We start from the raw sequence: 19,329 nt of genomic DNA, 5'->3' as shown, positions 1-19,329 counted from the left end.
TATCCCAATGGCTTGTTCGATGGTGAGTCCGGAATGCTGTTTCAGCCATCTTTGGGAAGCGTATGGTAGTGCCTCCATAAACTGCTGTAAGTATATTTTGGCAATCACTTCTTCCTTAGTGCTGGTAGAGGTTTCAACCACTTGTCCGCGGCCATTTTGAGACGAAAAAACAATGTTTTGAGGTTTTCGCCAGGGGTTCCTCGTTCCTTTCGAAACCTGACTCTATAAGCCTCAGCGTCGAGTCTTAGGTGATCAAGGATCACCTCTTTAATCACTTGGTACGGAGCGTTTCCCACTGGGTTGGCCACTTGGTAGGTGAACTGCGCCTCGCCCGTCAGTAATGGTGCTAAGAAGAAGGGCCATTTCTCCTCTGGCCAACCCAACGCTCTGGCGGCTCTTTCGAAATTTAACAAAAATGCATCTGGGTCTTCCCCATGCACATATTTTTGTAACACAATTCCCGAGGAGTTTGGAACTGGGACTTTGCCTTCTATAGGAATAGATACACTTGGAACCGTTACAGTCTTCTGGAGAGTTTCTTTTGAGTTCAATTAGAAGTTTATTGAAATGAACATATATTGGTATTACAAAAAACAAAGTGAATACAGTATCAATAATATGGATAAGAAATTAGGACATCATAAAAAGTATCATGAGATAAAGTAGGGAAGAGGGGAAAAAGAAAAAGGAAAATAAAACGAAGATGAGGCTAAAAATTTAAAGATTACAATCATTGAGGCTATATAACATGGGAAACAATGCACAAATATGCAGAAAATTAAATTCTCAAGTGGGCAGTGATGGTATTCTGAAACATTTCCCGGTCGGCCTGGGCGGATGTTAGTTGCCGTTCGACTGCCCACTCTAATTTCTCCTGGCCTTTTATGATGTGTTGTATGAGGGTGTCCATCTCGGATGTACAGACAGACTGGGATGGTAATCCCACTTCTGACACCAGTTGTGGCGGGGTAACAGTGACTGAGTCAGAGAGGTTACTGGTGCGTTTAAGCGAAGGCTTTATTTTCATAAACACTTTTCTTTGCCGGCTTGTAAGTCTTTCTCTAGCAAAGGCCGCCAGGTCCGTTTTGATACTCCTTAGGGGATCCAGATTGTATGGGCTGCAGATATTGGCTCAGATGACAGGCCCGCCGAAGTCTGGTGTCTCCCTCGGTATCCGGAACCCAAAAGTAAACAAACAAAATAAACACAAAGATTAGGACTGTCGTCCTTACACAGGATCAGGAGGGGCCGGGAGTGAGGGGAACTGAGTGCTCAAGTGTTCACACGAGTGCGGCGGAGTAATGTGCTCTGGTGCTCGTGATGAAGGGCAGGGTAGCAGACTGTACAGGCACTATTTACAAAATATACAAGCGGTTCAGGTAGGGTTCTTTTATACGGTAGGATGGTTCCGTCTACCCACCCAACCTGTCACTTTGCCCGGAGCTGTTCCAGCCACGCTCCTCCCGTGGGAACGTGGCAGGGTGGCTCGTGGTGCCGGTGGCCTCCTGGCTTGTCTGGAATGTTGTGGCTATCCCGCCTCTCGTACGCCTTGTCTACTTCTTCCTTCTTGGGCTCTACTCGCATGCTTCTCCTCCACACCGAATCGCCTTCCTCCTCCTGGGAAACACCATCCGTCCTCTTCTGGGATCCTCCTTCCTTTGACGTGCCTTCCGAGGTGACGTCATACAGGGGAGGAGTTTCGTCTTGCTGGAAGCCCCAGTTAAAGGAGCCTTGTCCCTGTTCCTTCATGATTCCGAGTGTCCGAGATCCACTCCTCCTGCTGGTAAGGGGCATCATTCTGCCGAAAGGGGATATAAGTCGGTGAGAGTGGGACCGCCGACCACCAATCCTGTGTTTCCTCTTGTTCATCGGGACCCGTCACAGTACCCAACCCACATTCTAACCATCTCAAAAGGGAAACCGCATCCAATGAAGTACTAGTTACCTTCTACTGGAGCTACCAAGATTAAAAAAATGAAGGCCTATGCCTGCACTTTCTCTGGTCTAACCCAAGCATATGGAACTCTCTCCCACTAGAGATTCGAATTAACCAATTGACCATCACTTTCAAGAAAGAGATCAAAACTATTTTATTAGATAGATTCCTACCAAGATGATCTTGACAAGCTGGTCTTTGAGCTCATAATGACACTAACTCTTAGCGTCTTCCAGGATCACCATCAGGCATTCAGACTCACCGGGTAGTCTCTCTAGACTGTGAGACTCACCTGATACCCTCTCCAGGCTATACAATGCGTGTTGGCCGACACACCTCCAGAAGAGTGATCAAGAACAGTGAACTCTATGTTATAATGAATGTTATAAAGTTATTCTCCATTATTTAGATGATTGATATTTTATGTCCATTAACATTTACAGTTTTCTCAGTACAGCGCTCTGATATCCTTGAGCCATGTTCACATATTATAAAGCTCTAAAAATAAATGAAAAATAAATTGAATCTGCTTCTCTATCTTGAAGTACCAGCCTCGGGAACCCAAAGTATCGGAGCAGAGACAACCAGATCATGGAAACAACTAAACATCTAAGACCTAGTGATAGGGAATATTTGTTGGAATTTTTGTTTGTCTAAGTAGACTTATGGCTCAACTTTCTGTGCCTGTAAGTCCTGTTACAACTGCTTTGGAAGTGGCTTTATGGTCAGCTTCTGAGCCATGAGGGTTAATGGTATAAAGGGAACCGTAGATGTGACTAAAGTAGACTATGCTGCAGTCTGCAGCACTGAGGTTAAAGCATCAGCAGCAGCAGTTCAAGTTGGTGCGCCAAAGGATGCTTCCGCAAGGAGGACCAACATGGTAGTTTGAAACATTAATGGCTGTTGCATCACCATTGGGGAAACCTACATGTGGACTGACTAAAACTAAGACAAGAGGGTGTATGTCAGAGTTGTATTGCATTGCCTGACAATCTATAGTGTTTGAAATACAATATTATCACCACACTGCTAATAGATTTTATATTATTAACTCCAATGCTGTGATATTTTTGTAAAATACATTTTGGACACGATATACAGTACTTTGATCCATATCAGAACTAGACCTGTGAAGATGACGAGCACTCTTTGGACTCTTTGTATTGTTTACTACTTTGGGATGATGATGGATTCCATCTTCTTTTAAATGTGTTTCGCTCCTATTCAGGGTTGACTACATGAATGGGGTTAAGGGCAAATACCTCATTTAGAGAGGGTTTGGCATTTTCCCTTCAAGATGGCCCTGTGTATTTTGAGCACATAGCTACCCAGGCACCAGAGGCAATCAAGGTGTAGAGTTGTCACTGGCACCACTATGTGACAAGATACAATGGAATTAGACTGAAAACGTCAGAGTTGCTTTCTCCTCAAAAAGACTAACAAACATAAAAAATGTTGGGATTAACTACGGTTCCCGATCCTACATCTCTTAACATCCAGGAAACAAAAATGTACCTACTTGGTGTATGTGAACCATATACGTGATTCTAGGGGCAGCAAGGGATCAGTCTTCTAGTACGGATTCCTGGAGCAGTTCTGCCATGCTACGCTTTGAGCGTGTCATGGTTGTTCTCAATTGGAGTCATGGATTTAAAGGTATGCATAGAACCTGAAATGCGAGCGCCTGGCTTGAAACTCAAGCCAGAAATTAAAAAAAATTAACAATATTCAATGATCAGTCTTATTCAGCTCAATTACATTTACAGTGCTTCTTCCTAAGCAGGAAGTAGTCCATATTAGCTGCCATATTATAGCTACTCTCATGCTCGTTTATCTCAGGAAATGGTTGACACAGGAATGGAGTATTCAGTTACTTCTATGATTTCTATGGCTTTAACTACCTCCTATAAGGGCCTCTCTGTGAACAGCACTCATTTATAGCTTTCTATTTTGCCAGACTCTTCTCAGTTCAAGGAATAAAGGGCTTCCTCAAGGAAGGTCACCATGTTCAATGGTCTCTCCAATACAATTCCACCTTATCTAACTCTTCTCAATATGAGGAATGGAAACACCTGCCATAAGGAACTCCTTGATCATACTTCTTACATGTACAACTCTACTTTGTTTGAAATGCTTCCGTTAGAGAGCTATGGCCAAGTGGGTCTCCCTAATAGCAGGTCTTTCCCATAGAGCACTACTTTTCTAAGAACATTTTGGTTCATGGAATAGAGAACTTCTTCCTGGCAGGTCTTCTTGATCACAGGTCCTGCCCAACGACCTTTAGTTTACCTGATATTAAAAATTCAAGGAATGGAGGGCTTCTGCCACGAGGTTCTACATGTTCAGCGCTCTCACACTAACGTTCCACCCTATTACTCTTTCTCTTCATGCAACAGGGGACTTCTAGCAGAACTGTTTCCTTGTTTACACGCTCACAAGAGGAGATCAACTTTACCTGATTCCCCTGAGTTACGAAAGGTGAAGGTAGGAACTTCCGATGGGAAACTGAACATCAGGAGTGAAATGAAGATGGCAACAGTGGCATCTGTGACATATCTGTGGGAAAGAAAGCCATGGTATCAACCAACAGGGAGAATATATGGAGGATTGAGAAAATGGGGTAATGCATGATTTAGGGGATGAGGAGTAAGGACTGTCAGATTGAATAAGAGAGGAAGTAACCAACAACAAGAAATGAAAAGGTAAGGGAGAATATATAGATAGTAGGAAAGATGACTTAACAGGTATTTGTACAGTCCACATCCGAAATATCTGGGCAATAATAAGAGATAATACATGTTTATTGGTACCAAACTGATCGATATTCATTTTATTAATCTTAGAAAGGCTGAGAATACCCTTTTGGAAAGAAACCTGTTACCATGGGTTCATACACAGATCCATGCAGTGTAGGCATTTATCTACATAGCCACTAAAGCCAGCATTAGTTATGAGTTATTAGGAAAGGAGAGATTGGGGAAAGAAAAGAAGAAAAATTTACTCAAGAGTGGGTAGACTCAGGGGGGAGTAGAGTGGTAAATGAAAGAAAGAAGCTATGAGTAAACCAGGAAACTGAGTTTAGGATCGAAGGCTTAGATAGAAGAGTGATGAGAGGTGGATGAATGAGAAGAGGATGTATTCAGTTAAACAGAGGAGTGAAGAAAAGGGAAATCAGGATAGGAGAGGAAGAGAGGAGAGACAGCGGGGTGAGGAGAAACAGAGTAAGGAACTGCACGACAAAATGCAGAGGAAGGACATGTATGTCTCATTAGCCAATAGAGAAAAAATTAATGATAATTCCCAGAACACTTTTGCTGTAGTATACTGGAGAGAGGGATGAGGTAAAAGTGGAGCACTGAAGAGTCAAGTGTAGATGATTAAGGAAAGAAGAAATGTAGGAATCACAACACTTGACATTTAAGAGCTAGTAGAAGAGATAGAGAAAACAGGATAGAAAGAACAAGAAAAGGATGTAAAAGATTAAAAAGAAAAATAGTTGAGGAGACTATCAGAAAAGTCTGATAAGCTACTGACTTTTCCACTTCATGACTTGAAGCCTGTCCTAGCTGTCTCTTCTCCTTCAGTCACTCCTACGCCTCCAATCCTCCCCAAACTCACCAGGACACCAAAGGGCAGTCAGCCAGCCTGATCTTCTCATGACGTTCCTCCCCATCCCCAGTCACCCCCTCAGTGCCATCCAGACACCTACACTAACTAGTTCTGGCCACCTCCATATCCCATAAGGACTTTCATATCTATCAATACTATGGAAGGACGGTGTTTTACCACATATCGAATTTTATCATCAGCTTGCACCAACATCGTCTCCAAATTATTGACTGTCAAGATATTTTGTAGGCATTGCAAGGTTGAGAAAATTCTACTGGTTGATTCTCCTCCAGATTTAGCAGTCTACTCTTGAAATCTGAATATTTTTTGTGACAGCCAACTCTAAATGGACCCTAAATGTCAGTCACTGTTAAAATACAAGTTACAAGTTACGCTAATAGGGTGGGAATTCGTGGACCTAGAAATTATCGTACGTGGATTGGTAATTCAGAAGTACAGGATAGCCTCATAATTATTAACAAGGGACATAGAAATGGGGAATAGTCAGAGCAAGGGTGTTTCCATGCACAATGCCAGTAATTTTACCATGTTTTTCCTGACGGAAGTGTTAATGGGAAAATGTGTTGGTGTTGATATTTTTCCAAAACCCATAATCCTGATTTGGATAGGAAACCCCTATTTCTGCATAAATCAGGATTACATCTGCACCAGTTTTGAGATCCTAGGACCTTTAAAGGTGTGGCTATAGTATTGAGACTAGGGGTAGGCTAGAAACATGTCGACCATTAGGTATTCAGCACATTAAATCCATGAAACCTAATCTTTTCCCCTGTTTTTTTACCATACCGACTAGGGATCGGAACAAAGTAGTCATTATTCACTAGCCAGGTATTTTTAGAACACCATCCTTTCCTTCACTCCTTCCATGTAGAATCAACAGCTTCTCATAGTCAAAAACACAGTACTCCCACGTAGTTCGTCCGGTCGCAGCACGCCCCGTTCTGCTGCAGAATGGGAAGGACCCTATGATGAAGCATGCCACCAAGGGGTGAGCCTGGTGGGTGAGGGTTTAACAGAAAACGTTTTGTTTTACGTATTTAGGAACAAGAACTTGCCCAAAGTAAGGTTGGTTCCTCTCTTTTTTTCAGTGTATAGTTTTGAGACTTCAAAATACGTCAAGAGGTTTGAAAACCTCCGTACTTCATATTCTCTGCAGAAACTTCTAAATTCACATGTTTGGTTTGAAGATAACTGAATGGGCACCTGACATTAAGATTTTTCAGTATGTTGATATTTTTAACAATTTTAAGGCTAGTATCAATACTTTTGGATATGTCTCTAATAGTAGGACTTTTAGATGCCTCTTTTACTCAGACATCGAGATGTATGTCTCTGTTAGTGATACTTCGGGATGTCTTCCACTTTTAGTGAGACTCTGAGATGTATGTATCTATCAGTGAGACATTGGGATGTGCATCTCTTGTACTAAAATGCCTGGCACCGCTAGAATCTACAATTTATGATGTGTCTAGTTTGAGTGTTCTGGCTGTGTCTATCACTTGTGTCTTTACGTGCCTCTGTTAATAGGATATAAAGATGCTTGTCTTTGTTAATCAGACTTCAGGATTTGCAGCTCCCTCTAGACCTCTAGATGTTTTGAGGCCTGGGTTTCAGAGCTAGAGAGACTTTGGGATATGGGTCTATATTAATGCGTCTGCAGTATCTGTATCTATGGTATCTCCTATCAGCATGTATCTTCCACTGATACATTTGGATATGCATCTTATACTAAGACTTTTAGGTGCCTCTAAGTGAGACCCGTGTATGTGTCTCTTCAGGACTTGTGTCTCTTCAAGACTTGTGCCTCTGTTTGTGAGATTTTAAGATGCATGTCTGGTAGTGATACTTTTAGATGCATCCATGTGAGTGAGACTATGAGGTGTGTTTCTGACTTCTTAACTTGATCTGAACCTGTGGGGCTTCTGGATATACCTCAGGTATCAATGCATTGTTTTTGGTAGGGAAACCCTTGAATGCATTTCTAATGCTGAGCATGTTGAATTCCTGGTATTGATAATTTGGGAAGTGTGTCTCTGGCGCTATAGATTTTGGATGTGGATCCAGTACTGTTGACTCAGACTCTCTTAGGGTGAAAGATATGGCTGACTGACATATTCAGAGTAGATCACATTTTCCTAAAATGGGCACTCACTGTTTGTTGACGTTGAAACTGTTGGTGGCCCATCCTGGCATGAACCCTGGATCCCTGGTAAACCAAAGCAGCACCAGTAATACGAAGAGATTGAGGACACTGATCTCAGCAAAGGTCATGGATCCCAGTAGGCTGTACTCTCTGCGGATCACTTCATAGGCTCGCTTCTCTTTGGCTTTTTCTTCTGGGCTCACTCCACGCCCGAAATTCTTTCGGAAGCTGCATGACAGAAAGAGGTCGATGGGTGAGAGTGTAGGAAGAGAGTACTTAAAAAAATATTGACCACAAAATGTGCAATCCACTTTGCAGGACCGGGAAGCAGCAAGTCTTTAATTGCATAAAACTATAATACTTGAGCCAAATTGAGTTGGGACTGCCATTAGTAAATACTGTATATTCTTCTTAGTGGAACAGGCACTCAGCTAGCATCTTTATCAATACCTTAGTCATCTTCATAGCGGTGTAGCTAACAGGAGCAGGTTGTCTGTCGAATCACCACCCCACTACCCCCCGCCCCACCCCACATCTCTTACCTGCATGGGCCGCTCCTGGTGGCCAAGGATGAGTTATGCTCGATTCTCATAAATATGGTCATGCACATGCCAATCACACAGAACTGGGGACTAAGAAATCAACGGCCCTAATATTACAAAGTGTAACACTAGCACTGATCACCAAATGTTGTCTCCAACCTTTAGATTGCGAGCTACTAGTAGTTCCCGGACACATTCAGAGTCTCTCACACCCTTGCGTTCATTTATAAATAAGCACATGGTCATATTTTCCTATCAAAGTTAAGGGAATGCTGTGTTTATTTTATAGTATTATCTTCAGGGATTGCATTTACTAACAGCAGGCCTCTTTCTCCCAATGGCCAGTAGACTCTTCGGTAAGTATAACTAAATATAGAGCCTTTTTTTTAAATGAGAGAAATTTGAAGAGCAGAAAAATGGCCCGTATTATGAACATTTTTGAAGAACATTATTTGCACTTTACATGTCTCCCATAAAAAAAAAGATTTTATGTTTTGTTATATATGTAACAGTGGCGAAAGGTTTGTCCTGTGCTCCAAGTACATATGACACATGCGCTTAGTCGACCCATGACACATGCTTTCTTCAGGATGATAAAGGTATATTAACTCCGGTTAAAAACAGTTTCTCATCTGGCTTTCGAGCAGATTTTCTCTCAATGAGAGCTCACATTTTTTTTAATGAAAGGCCTATAACCATGTGAAGGAAATAAATGCTTCCCTCAATACAGGCAATGTTCTGGACATGCTCAGAAAAGGCCCATGTTTTTTCATTGCTGAAAAAAGGATTGTATATAATTATAGACCTGTCTTCCAACTATCTTTTATGGGTAAACTAATTGAACTCAAAATCTACTGCTTCCTGTGCCAGATAATTTCAGTACAGCAGCAGCACCATGGTGTGGTGTCAGCAGCTTTTAATGGGCTTCACCTAGATCTTTCTGTTGCATTTGACACTGTGATATCAGCTTCTTCCATGCTGTTTGAAAGAATTTTCGAATTGGAGGCAATGTCTATTTTTTGTTCCAGACATTTTCAGCGAGTAGATCATTTCAGGTTCAACTAAAGCCCTACCTGTCTGGCCCACATTTTTGACTTGCAGGGTACCTAAGGACTTGGTGCTGTCTCACTCTTGTTTTCAAACTTTACACAGCCCCCTTTCTGATCCAATCTTTGGTCTGTATTTGTACACGTATGCTGATGGTACACCATAATATCTTTATAAATTATGGACACCCTAGGGAGAAGGCCGGAAACCTGCATAAGTATAAAACAAAGGGTTAAGTCATGGATGAGAATGAACCAACTCAATTTAAATGGAGGCAAAATAGAATACTTTTCTATTTTCAAGATGTGTCCAATATGGAAGTTTTGTTTTTGGCAATTTAGCCTCATTGAAAATTCTGCACCAGCACTAGGTTTAAAGCCTCTGGGTGGCACATTTGACTCTGTAAAATCAAATTTTTATTGTAATGTGTAATTGTAAAGCCTACTGTCACTCGTGAGGGTATCCTGGTGCTGAGCATGTGTGTGCCTAGCCTTGCCTATGGTTGGTTGGTCAGTTGAAATGCCAGATCTTCAGCTTCTTGTGGAATTCAAGAAGAGAGGAGGAGGCTCTGATGTGGGCTGGTAGGTCATTCCATGCTTTAGGAGCGATGTAGGAGAACATCCATCCTCCTAATCTTGTTCTGTGTATGCGTGCGATGTGTGCAGGTAGGAGTCCTCCTAAGTGGTGGTGTTTGGTGAAAGGAGATGTAACTGCTTAGGTAGGTGCGGCCTAAGTTGTGTATTGCCTTAAATGTATGTGTGAGGAGTTAGAAATGCATGTATTTATGTATCCTGAGTCAGATGAGCTCCCTGAGGTGTGATATAAAAAGTGATCTGTGTGGGAGGTTGAGTATGAGCCTGGTTTCCGAGTTCTGGATGGTTTGTAGTGAACTGCTTGGGATCCGTGCATAAAGTGCATTACCGTAGTCAAACTTGCTGGTGACTAGGGCATTAGTGACCATTTGTATAGTGTTGCTTGTGAGTCATCTGAATATCTCCCTCACCATCATGAGGGATTGGAAGCAGGTTGCAGTCATGGTACTGGCTTGTGTAATCAACACCAATTACTGTCAATGATTTTTCCCAAGTACATGGTGTGGGTACTGGTTGTGTGTGGATCTGAGTTTGGCCAGCCACCAGTTAGAGACCCAGGTCAGGTGTTCTTGCTGAAGACCACTACTTCTGTCTCCTTGGCGGTGAGCTTAAGACACTTGGCTTTCATCCAGGTAGTGATTTCAGTCATGCAGTTGGTGAAGTTGTTTTGTAGGTTGCTTGGTCTTGTCTGAGAGGGAGAGTATGAGATGCACGTTATTGCATAGAAGAGGAAGTTTACGTCATGTGCTCCGATGACGTTTTCCAGAGGGATCATGTATGCTTTGATGAGGGTTGGACTGAGCAATGAACCTTGAGACACTCAGGAGATGGGTTTGTTGGCTTCCAAGGTGTAAGGCGCCAGACTGACAGCTTGTGTTTTATCCATTAAGAATGAGCGGATCCTGCATAGATCAAGAGATATTCACTTCTTTATGCCTGGAAATGCTCCAAAGGTAAACAGCACAGGCGTCATCTTTCTCAACAAGGAGAAATCCTCTCCACCGGGTTGACATGTAGCATATGAATACCAAATACTTCGTTGATCACAACAGAACCCTCTCTGCTTATAGCAGAGAGCATTCTATTGCGACCGACCCTGATGAGGCAGATGAAACCTGCACTATTTATCTTTGGAGCTTATCATACTGTGTGGAGGAAGGCAAGCAATGTTTGCCTGATGGTGTCTGCATCCGTAAATACAAGCAGACCAGGAAGAAGTGAATATTTTTTGTTCATCTGCCGTATGCCTCCCATGCCTGCTTTCATAGCATCAAGTAGACAATATCAGTTTCCTTGACTTATTTAGTCCTGAGGAGGCCTTCTAATCATATTGGCCGAAATCATCAACTTTTCTTGGTGGAAGGAGTTCCATGGAGTCAAACTTGCTTTAGATTAGAATAGCAATAGAAGGAACTTTAGGGTGTCTGACCCTTCACTCCTTGAGTGGAGGAAGACTACTTTCAGGTTGATTTAGTGTCATAAAATCTTTGATGAATCAATCAATCAGCAATCTTATGAAGCGCAACTACTCACCCGTGAGGGCCTCAAGGTGCTGAGTGGGGGGAGGTGGATCTGCAGTTCAGTCAAAGAGCCAGGTCTTAAGGTCCTTCCTGAATTGCGCAGCAATGGTGATTGCCCGAGGTCCCATGTCTACGTAGCAAGGTAGGAGAAGGATCTGCCTCCAGGTGCGGTCTAGTGGATCTGTGGGATGGCAGCCAGGGCTAGTTAGGCGGAGCACGGTTGTATGATTAAACCACTACCTCCTAAACAACGAATTCCTAAACCACGAATGCTGAACCTCGAACAATTCTAAACCACTACATTTTTAACTACGACTTCCTGAACCACGACAAATATACAACTGTAAAGAAATGTCTCCAGTGCAACCTGGCATGTGCATGCGAAGTCCATTCATCTGTGAAATAAAATTGGTTAAGTATTTCATCTTGGGTGGGTGTCATAGTAAATAAAAGTACATTAAATCCACTCCCCTCGAAACCGTGTTAGTGAAACTTTGCCTGTGAGATGTTATCAGATTTCTTTTTGGTCCCGGTCCACAGTTTCTAGAAATTATCAAGGAGCTCCAAAGGTCACTGTGTAACTCAAGTTTCCTAATCCTGATTCCAGGAGAGCTGATCTGTGCCCTTTCTGTCAACACAGGCCTAATAATTTATGCTATGGCAGCTAGCCTTGCGCTAAAACATGCTCATCATTTCCATAAGCATTCTTTAAGAGTTCCTATTCTGTTTAAATAATAATTCATTTTTTTATTTCCCAGTTCTTTTTATTCATGACGGGCAGTGCTACATACACTTTTCAAATAAATTAGTAAACCAATAATGTGGCTGCCTAACTTTTAAATATAGTGGGGGCAATACAATCCAAGATGAATAACATTCTTAACCCAGACATCCGCTTTTATTGAGAATGTATTTGGAAACAGAAGTGCGAACTACATGCAGCAGATTGAACCAGTTAAGTTTTTTTCATTGTTCATGTAGTCGTTTTTCAAGTGAGCCGTGGTTTAAACGATTCGTTGTTCAGGAAAGGTCGTTGTTAAAATTCGTTGTTTAGTACCGTCGTTGTTAAAGGGTCGTGATTAAGGCTGTTTCCCGCGGAGCACATATGCCTGATGGGAGTGTTGAAGGAGAGGCAGTGGTTGAGGCATGCAGGTCCGGCGTTGTGGAGGGCTTTGTAGGCATGTGTGAGGAGCTAGAAGGTGATACTTTTGTTGACATGTAGCCAGTAAAGGTCTCACAGGTGGCCGGTGATGTAGCCTTGGCGTGGGATGTTCAGGATGAGTCTGGCTGAGGTATTCTGGACGTTCTGCAGTTTTTTTGAAGTTTCTGGGTAGTGCTGGTGTACAGTGCATTGCCATAGTCAATCTGTTGCTGACAAATGCATGGCTGACCATTTTCCTGGACTCAGTGGGGTTCCACTTCAAGATCTTACAAAGTAGGTGGAATGTATGGCAGCAGGAGGATGGAAAAGCATTGATTTGGTGGTTCATGGAGAGCGAGGAGTCCAGGATGATGCTGAGGTTTTTTGCGTGGTCCGTGGGTGTGTGGGGGTCCCAGCGCTGCGGGCCACCAGGAGTCATCTATTGCGGAGGTGGAGGACCCAGGATAAGGACTTTGGTCTTGGAGCCAGTGTGTTGGCACAGTCTGAGATCCAGCGGTGGAGGTTCCGTGCTGAGGAGTGGGGGCGTCCTTGGATGTCAGTGGCGGGGTCTTGCTGAGAGAGGTGGTGATCTGGTCTTCGGGGACCTTGTTCCAGCTTCTGTGAGGATCGCGGTGTGTGTGGTGCCAGAAGGTAGGTTTGGTGAAGGAGAAGCTTTTACAGTGGTGGTCGGTCTGGTGTGGCTCGGAGGAGTTGTTGACAGATGTTGCTGCCTGTGAAGAAGATGGGGTTGAGCGTGTGTCAGTTGTCTGAGTCAGATGGTGGAGAGGTTCTCCAGTATGGATGAGGTGTTGTGGTATTTTCAGGTTGTCCAGGTGGAAATTGAGGTCTCTGTGGAGGATGTAGTCAGTTGAGGCAAGAGCGTGGTGAGCCATGAAGTCAGATATTGCTTCCCCGAAGGGGGGTGAGTTCTGGGGGTTCTGTAGATGAGGGTGCTGGGGAGGGTGGCTTTTGGGTTGGTCTTGATCTGAAAATGGAGATGTTCCATGATGGGTGTGTGTAGGAGAGTAGGATCTGCTTACTATGGTTACCCCCACTTTTTGCTGTGTTTCATTGGTTTATCGACTTTAGTCTGGCTGTGGCCTTGCTAACCAGGACCCCAGCCTAGCTGTTCTCTCTCTAAATTGATTGCATGTTTATTAGGTACACTCCAGATAGGTTACTGGGTTACCCTTGTGAGTACATAGTATATGGTACCTTAGGTACCAAGGGCATAGGTACCCCAGAGGCCTACCAGGGGCTGAAGCAGGTATTATGCCACCCCTGGGAAGCCTTCCAAAATGGCACCACAGGTATACACTTGCAGCCTGGGTAAGGTGGTGTAAGCACCCCTTACTTAGATATAGTATACCTATATCTACCTTTTACAACAGACACATATAAACCTATAAGTCACTACTATGGCAGGCCTTCACAATCCTGAAGGCAGGGTGCTTGGTTTTATGTGAGAGGGTGCCCTTGCATGAGCTGAACCCCTCTGCAGCTTTCGGAATCCCTTCCTTATACCTGTTTTGTGATATAGCCATACCATATACTCTTAAGTGCATTATGATCCTCACGGTTAATGCTAACTTTGGAATGGCTTTATCAAAGCATGTTGTGTTTGGTATCAAACACTTTGGAATACTACCCCCCGCCAGTTCTGGCGGCGGGGGTAGCATTCCACCCTTCTCGAGGGAGAAAACATGTACACACTTACTTTCCAGGTAATAGTTTAAAAGAGCCCCAGCATCGCAAAATGGATGCTGCTGCCACAGACACGAGTCTGACCTCCTGCTGCTGGATGAAACTCCAGCAGGGGAGGCCTGGACAATAGGTTTCCTGTCCAGAGAGGTGCCAGCAACTCCCCAGACAGGCTTTAGTCCATTGGGGCAGGGTGGTTTGCATTCAGTGAATGCTTTTCAGACAGTGCCTGGGGCACACAAGGTGTCCCAGTGCATTTCCCAGTTCAAACGGTTGCTGGGGCACTCAGCCCCAGCTCTGATATGAAACTGGACAAAGGGGACAGGGTGTAACCACCCCCTCTCAAGGCCCTCCCATAGGTGGGACCCTAGAGTTAGTACAACCCCTAAACTTGGTATAAGTATAGGAACCTAGTCCCAAGGATTTTAGAACAGAAATTTTGGACCTTCGACATTCCATATCGACAGGAAGATGGAAGAAATCTCCCTTGGGGTATAAGAGTGACACCCCTGTTCAAACAATCCTTTGTTTCTTGGGCTTCCCTGGTTGCTCCAGATGTGCCCTGACTCCCCTCCAAAGGGTGAGTCCCTCAGACCTTGCTGGTCTGCTCTGAAGCCAATCTTTTCATCTTGCGGGGGTTGCTGTTGCCAAGGCTTGTTGGGTCAAATCCGGATACCGATGCTGCAGCACTCGATATCCTTTGTGGGACAGCTCGATTCCAGCTCCTGGTCATCGTCGACGCCTCCTGGTCCTCGTGGCTGAAGAGTCAAGCTTCACCTGCATCACTTGAAAGCACCCAACATCGGCTGGCATCTTCTCTTCGCCATCCTGGTCACAGGCTAGTGACCCAGACTCTGTCCCCTTTACTTTCAGGTTCTTTAGATCTCCGATCCACCCTTGTATCCATCCCGACACTTTTCTCCTGGTCGCCTGCAGCACTTCTTTGCAGCTCGCCATTGGAAAGGACGACGAAACCCGACACGAAAAGATACCTATGCACCCAGCTTCCTTGGGTGAGGTAACACGAGTACTTTGGTGCTCCCGTGGGTCTTGACTCTCGAAGTGTCCAGTACTGAAGGGGTATTATCGTAGTCCACTCCTAAGTGTCCTTAAACTCTAAACTTGTAACTTTAATTTCCTCCATAGAAGTAAATGGTGATTTGCTGCTGTGTTTAGACACTGCACGTGTCCCCCGTGGGACTCCTGCGTCCCTACCTTGGGTGGTTCCTAGTTGCACCAGCAGTTCTACAGGCCCTAGGCCTTGTCTCTATGCTTAGAGTGGTACTTCTACCACTTTCTTAGTACATGGTTTGTGAGGCCCCTAGGGCAAAACGTATACTGTGCTTTTACAGTGTGCTATTTAAGTTCTTGTATTGTACTTTTACTTTTAGCCTCATAAAGAGGCTAAAGGGGTATGTTTTAGAATAAATACATATATTTTATATATATACCTGGTGCACAAGTTACTACTTGTGTAACAATATATCTGTAAGAGACATCAGTTAGTGATAGATTCCTTACCTTAGAATATCCCCAGGCGTCAGACTGGACCCGGAAACTCTTGCGTAGCAATACTCCTGCGTGTCGGTAGGCGTCGTCCGCGGCTCCGCGTCCGTCGTCGGCGTCGTTAGCGCCGGAATGACGTCACCGGCGAACTTAGATGCCACCCTCGCGCGCTAATGTCAGTTCTTATACACAGCTTTTTCACGCCAGATACGCAGAGCCATAATAGAACCAACACTGGTGCCATGAAACCAGGGCCCTGAAAGGGGATGGCCTTAACCCTAGATATCGATTCACAGAACGGGGAGGATGGGTGGGTCGGTAAGGAATCTATCACTAACTAATGTCTCTTACAGATATGTCGTTACACAAGTAGTAACTTGTGCATCTGAAAGAGACACGTTAGTGATAGATTCCTTACCTTGGAATAGATACCCCAGCAATACCAACCGCGGTGGTGGGTCTGCAAACCAATAATCACACAAGAAAGTCCTGTAGGACGGAACGGCCAAAGAAGCCATCCCTTGGCTGTCCATGCAGTAGTGTCTTGCGAATGAGTGCAGCGAGGCCCACGCAGCTGCCTGACAAATGTTCTGCAAGGGGACTCCTCGCCCCAGGGCAGTAGTAGTCACCGTGGCCCGAGTGGAATGGGCCCTCAGCCCAACAGGAGGCTCCTTTTTAGCCAAAGAGTAGCACGCTTGGATGCACAACACGATCCACCGAGAGATGGTCCGTTTCTACACCGCCCGTCTTTTCTTAGCACCCATGTAACCAACAAAGAGTTGGTCATCCACCCGGAACTGGTGTGTGCAATCCAGATAGTATGAGAGCGCACGTTTTGGGTCCAGACGGTGGAGGCTCTCTTCCTCTTTTGAGGGATGCGGAGGCGGAAAGAAGGGGGGCAAAGTGATGGACTGCCCGATGTGGAAGGCTGTGACTACCTTGGGCAGGAAAGAGTGTTTTGTCCGCAACACAACCTTGTCCTGATGGACAGAAAGGAAAGGAGGCTTAGAGGAAAGTACCTGGAGCTCACTCACCCTTCTGGCAGAGGTGATGGCAACCAGGAAAGCAGTCTTAAGTGTAAGAAGACGGAGAGGACAGTTATGAAGTGGCTCAAAGGGAGCGCACATCAAGTAAGTTAGAACCAGGTTCAAGTCCCACTGGGGCATCACGAAAGGAACAGGAGGGAACATATGAGTGATGCCCTTTAAGAATCTGCTTACAATGGAGGACTTTAACAAAGAAGGCTGATCAGGTAGCCTTATGAAGGCTGAAAGGGCAGAAAGGTAGCCCTTGATAGTGCCCAGAGCGAAGCCCTGTTGGGCAAGAGAAAGAAGGAAGAGAAGAACCTCAGAAAGAGGGGCATTGAGAGGATCCACAGCCTTTGCTGTGCACCATGCCACAGATCTGTTCCACCTGCAGGCGTATACCGACTTTGTGGAGGGACGCCTGGCTGCCAGAATGACATTATAGACTTCAGGAGGCAAGTCAAATGGCCTCAACTGTCGCCGATCAATCTCCAAGCATGGAGGTGGAGACTGGACAGGTTCGGGTGGAGGACCGTCCCCTGCTGCTGCGACAGAAGGTCCTCCTGAAGAGGCAGACGAATCGGGGGATCGACTGACATACTGAGTAGCTCGGGATACCAGTACCTTTGCACCCAGTCCGGAGCCACAAAGATGACTTGGGGCTGGTGGCGCTTGGTTTTCTTCGACACACTGGGCAGAAGTGGTATAGGTGAAAAGGCGTAAAACAGACCGCAACTCCACTCGCGACGAAAAGCGTCCCGAGCGAGTGCCGCCTTGGAAATTCCAACGCGCATAACTGATGACATTGCACGTTCTCTTCGGTGGCGAATAGATCTAACCAAGGCTCTCCCCACTGCAGAAAGAGGCCTTGCGCCACGTCCGAGTTCAGACGCCATTCGTGATCCATCATGCACCTTCGGCTGAGCTTGTCCGCCCTGGCGTTCAGAGAACCTGCCAGGTGTTGAACCACCAGGGTCACGCCCTGATGTTCCAGCCACTGCCAAAGGCGCACAGCCTCCTGGCAGAGGGTCCACGACCCCACCCTGCCCTGTTTGTTGCAGTACCACATGGCGGTGGTGTTGTCCGTGAACACCTGCACTACACTCCCCCGGACAGAGAGGAGGAATGCCTTCAGTGCTAGACGAATCGCCCGCAGCTCCAGAAGGTTAATATGGAGCCGGGACTCCGCCGGAGACCAGAGGCCTCTGATCTCCGCCTCTCCAATGTGGCCTTCCCAGCCCTGGAGGGACGCGTCCGTCACAACTACGTGCTCCGGTTGGGGAAGGGAGAGGGATCTGCCGCTGACCCAACCGCGATCGGTGAGCCACCACTGCAGCAGTCTCGCAGTGCCCTCCGAGATCATGACATGGTCGGACAGGTTGCCCTGATGCTGAGCCCACTGAAACTTCAGGTCCCACTGCAGAGCCCGCAACCGCCACCTGGTGTGATGCGCCAGAAAGATGCAGGAGGCCATCAGCCCCAGAAGCCGCAGTGTCAACCTGACCGAGACCCGGGATAAATGCTGAAAGAGTGGAATCAGAGCCTGAATATCCCAGACCCGCTGTTCAGGACGATAAACCCGAAACTGCCCCGAGTCGAGAACCGATCCGATGAAGAGGAGCTTGTGAGAGGGGCACATTGATGGAAACCCCCAGCTGGTGCAGGAGATCCGCCGTTGTCTGGAGGTGGCTGACGACAGTCTGGGGCGAGCCCGCCTTCAACAACCAGTTGTCGAGGTAGGGGAAGACTGAAACCCCTAACCTGCGCAGATGAGCTGCGACCACCGCCATCACTTTCGTGAACACCCGTGGGACGCTGGTAAGGCCAAAGGGGAGCACGGTAAACTGAAAGTGTTCGTGGCCTACCGTGAACCGCAGGTAGCGCCGGTGGGCCGGCAGGACTGGGATGTGGAAATAAGCGTCCTGCAAGTCCAATGCTACCATCCAGTCTCCTGGGTCCAGGGCAGCTAAGACCTGAGCCAATGTCAGCATTTTGAACTTCTCCTTCCGGAGGAAGCCGTTGACGCTCCGTAGGTCCAAGATAGGGCGTAGGCCCCCTTTGCCCTTCTTGGGTACCAGAAAGTAGTGGGAGTAACAATCACACCCTACTTCTGGCCCAGGAACGTGCTTGATGGCCCACTTGGCCAAGAGGGCCGTAACTTCCTCTTGCAGAAGTCGCAAATGATCGCGGTGGTATTGCGGTGGCATGGCTGGAGGGGTCATCTCGAAGGGGAGGGAGTAGCCCCTTCGGACGATTTGCAGAACCCACATGTCCAACGTGACAGTGCGCCAGTGGACGTGGTGATGGGGAACCCTGCCCCCCACTGGTGCCACATGGGCCTGAAAGCACGGACTAGGAGGGTTTTGAGGTGGATGCTGCAGGGGAAGGTGTGGACTGACCTCGCCGTTGTCCCCGACCGCCACCACAGTGGTTTCCATGGCCGCCACCGCACTGTGTATTAGTCTGCGACACATGGCTGGTAGCACGTGTGGGAGCGCCCCATCCTTGGCCACGAAAGGAGCGAAAGGCACCCGTTTGCTGGCGT

At 46.1% G+C, this 19,329-nt stretch overlaps 1 protein-coding gene across 1 annotated transcript in view; it reads right to left on the bottom strand.

Moving 5' to 3' along the window:
• LOC147730363 (solute carrier family 13 member 2-like) overlaps positions 1-19,329 on the bottom strand; it is a 553,046-nt gene that overhangs the window by 254,826 nt on the left and 278,891 nt on the right. The window contains exons 6-7 of the mRNA XM_086955166.1: positions 7,719-7,937; positions 4,392-4,492 (exon numbers count right to left, since the gene is read on the bottom strand). Coding sequence (XP_086811292.1) covers positions 4,392-4,492; positions 7,719-7,937 — 320 coding nt within the window. The remainder of the gene's footprint in view (positions 1-4,391; positions 4,493-7,718; positions 7,938-19,329) is intronic.

The sequence above is a fragment of the Lissotriton vulgaris genome, chromosome 2_1 (genome assembly GCF_964263255.1).
Source record: "Lissotriton vulgaris chromosome 2_1, aLisVul1.2, whole genome shotgun sequence".
NCBI lineage: Eukaryota > Metazoa > Chordata > Amphibia > Caudata > Salamandridae > Lissotriton > Lissotriton vulgaris.
Note: the sequence above shows the minus strand (reverse complement) of the source record. Positions and strands in the feature narration are given on the sequence as shown.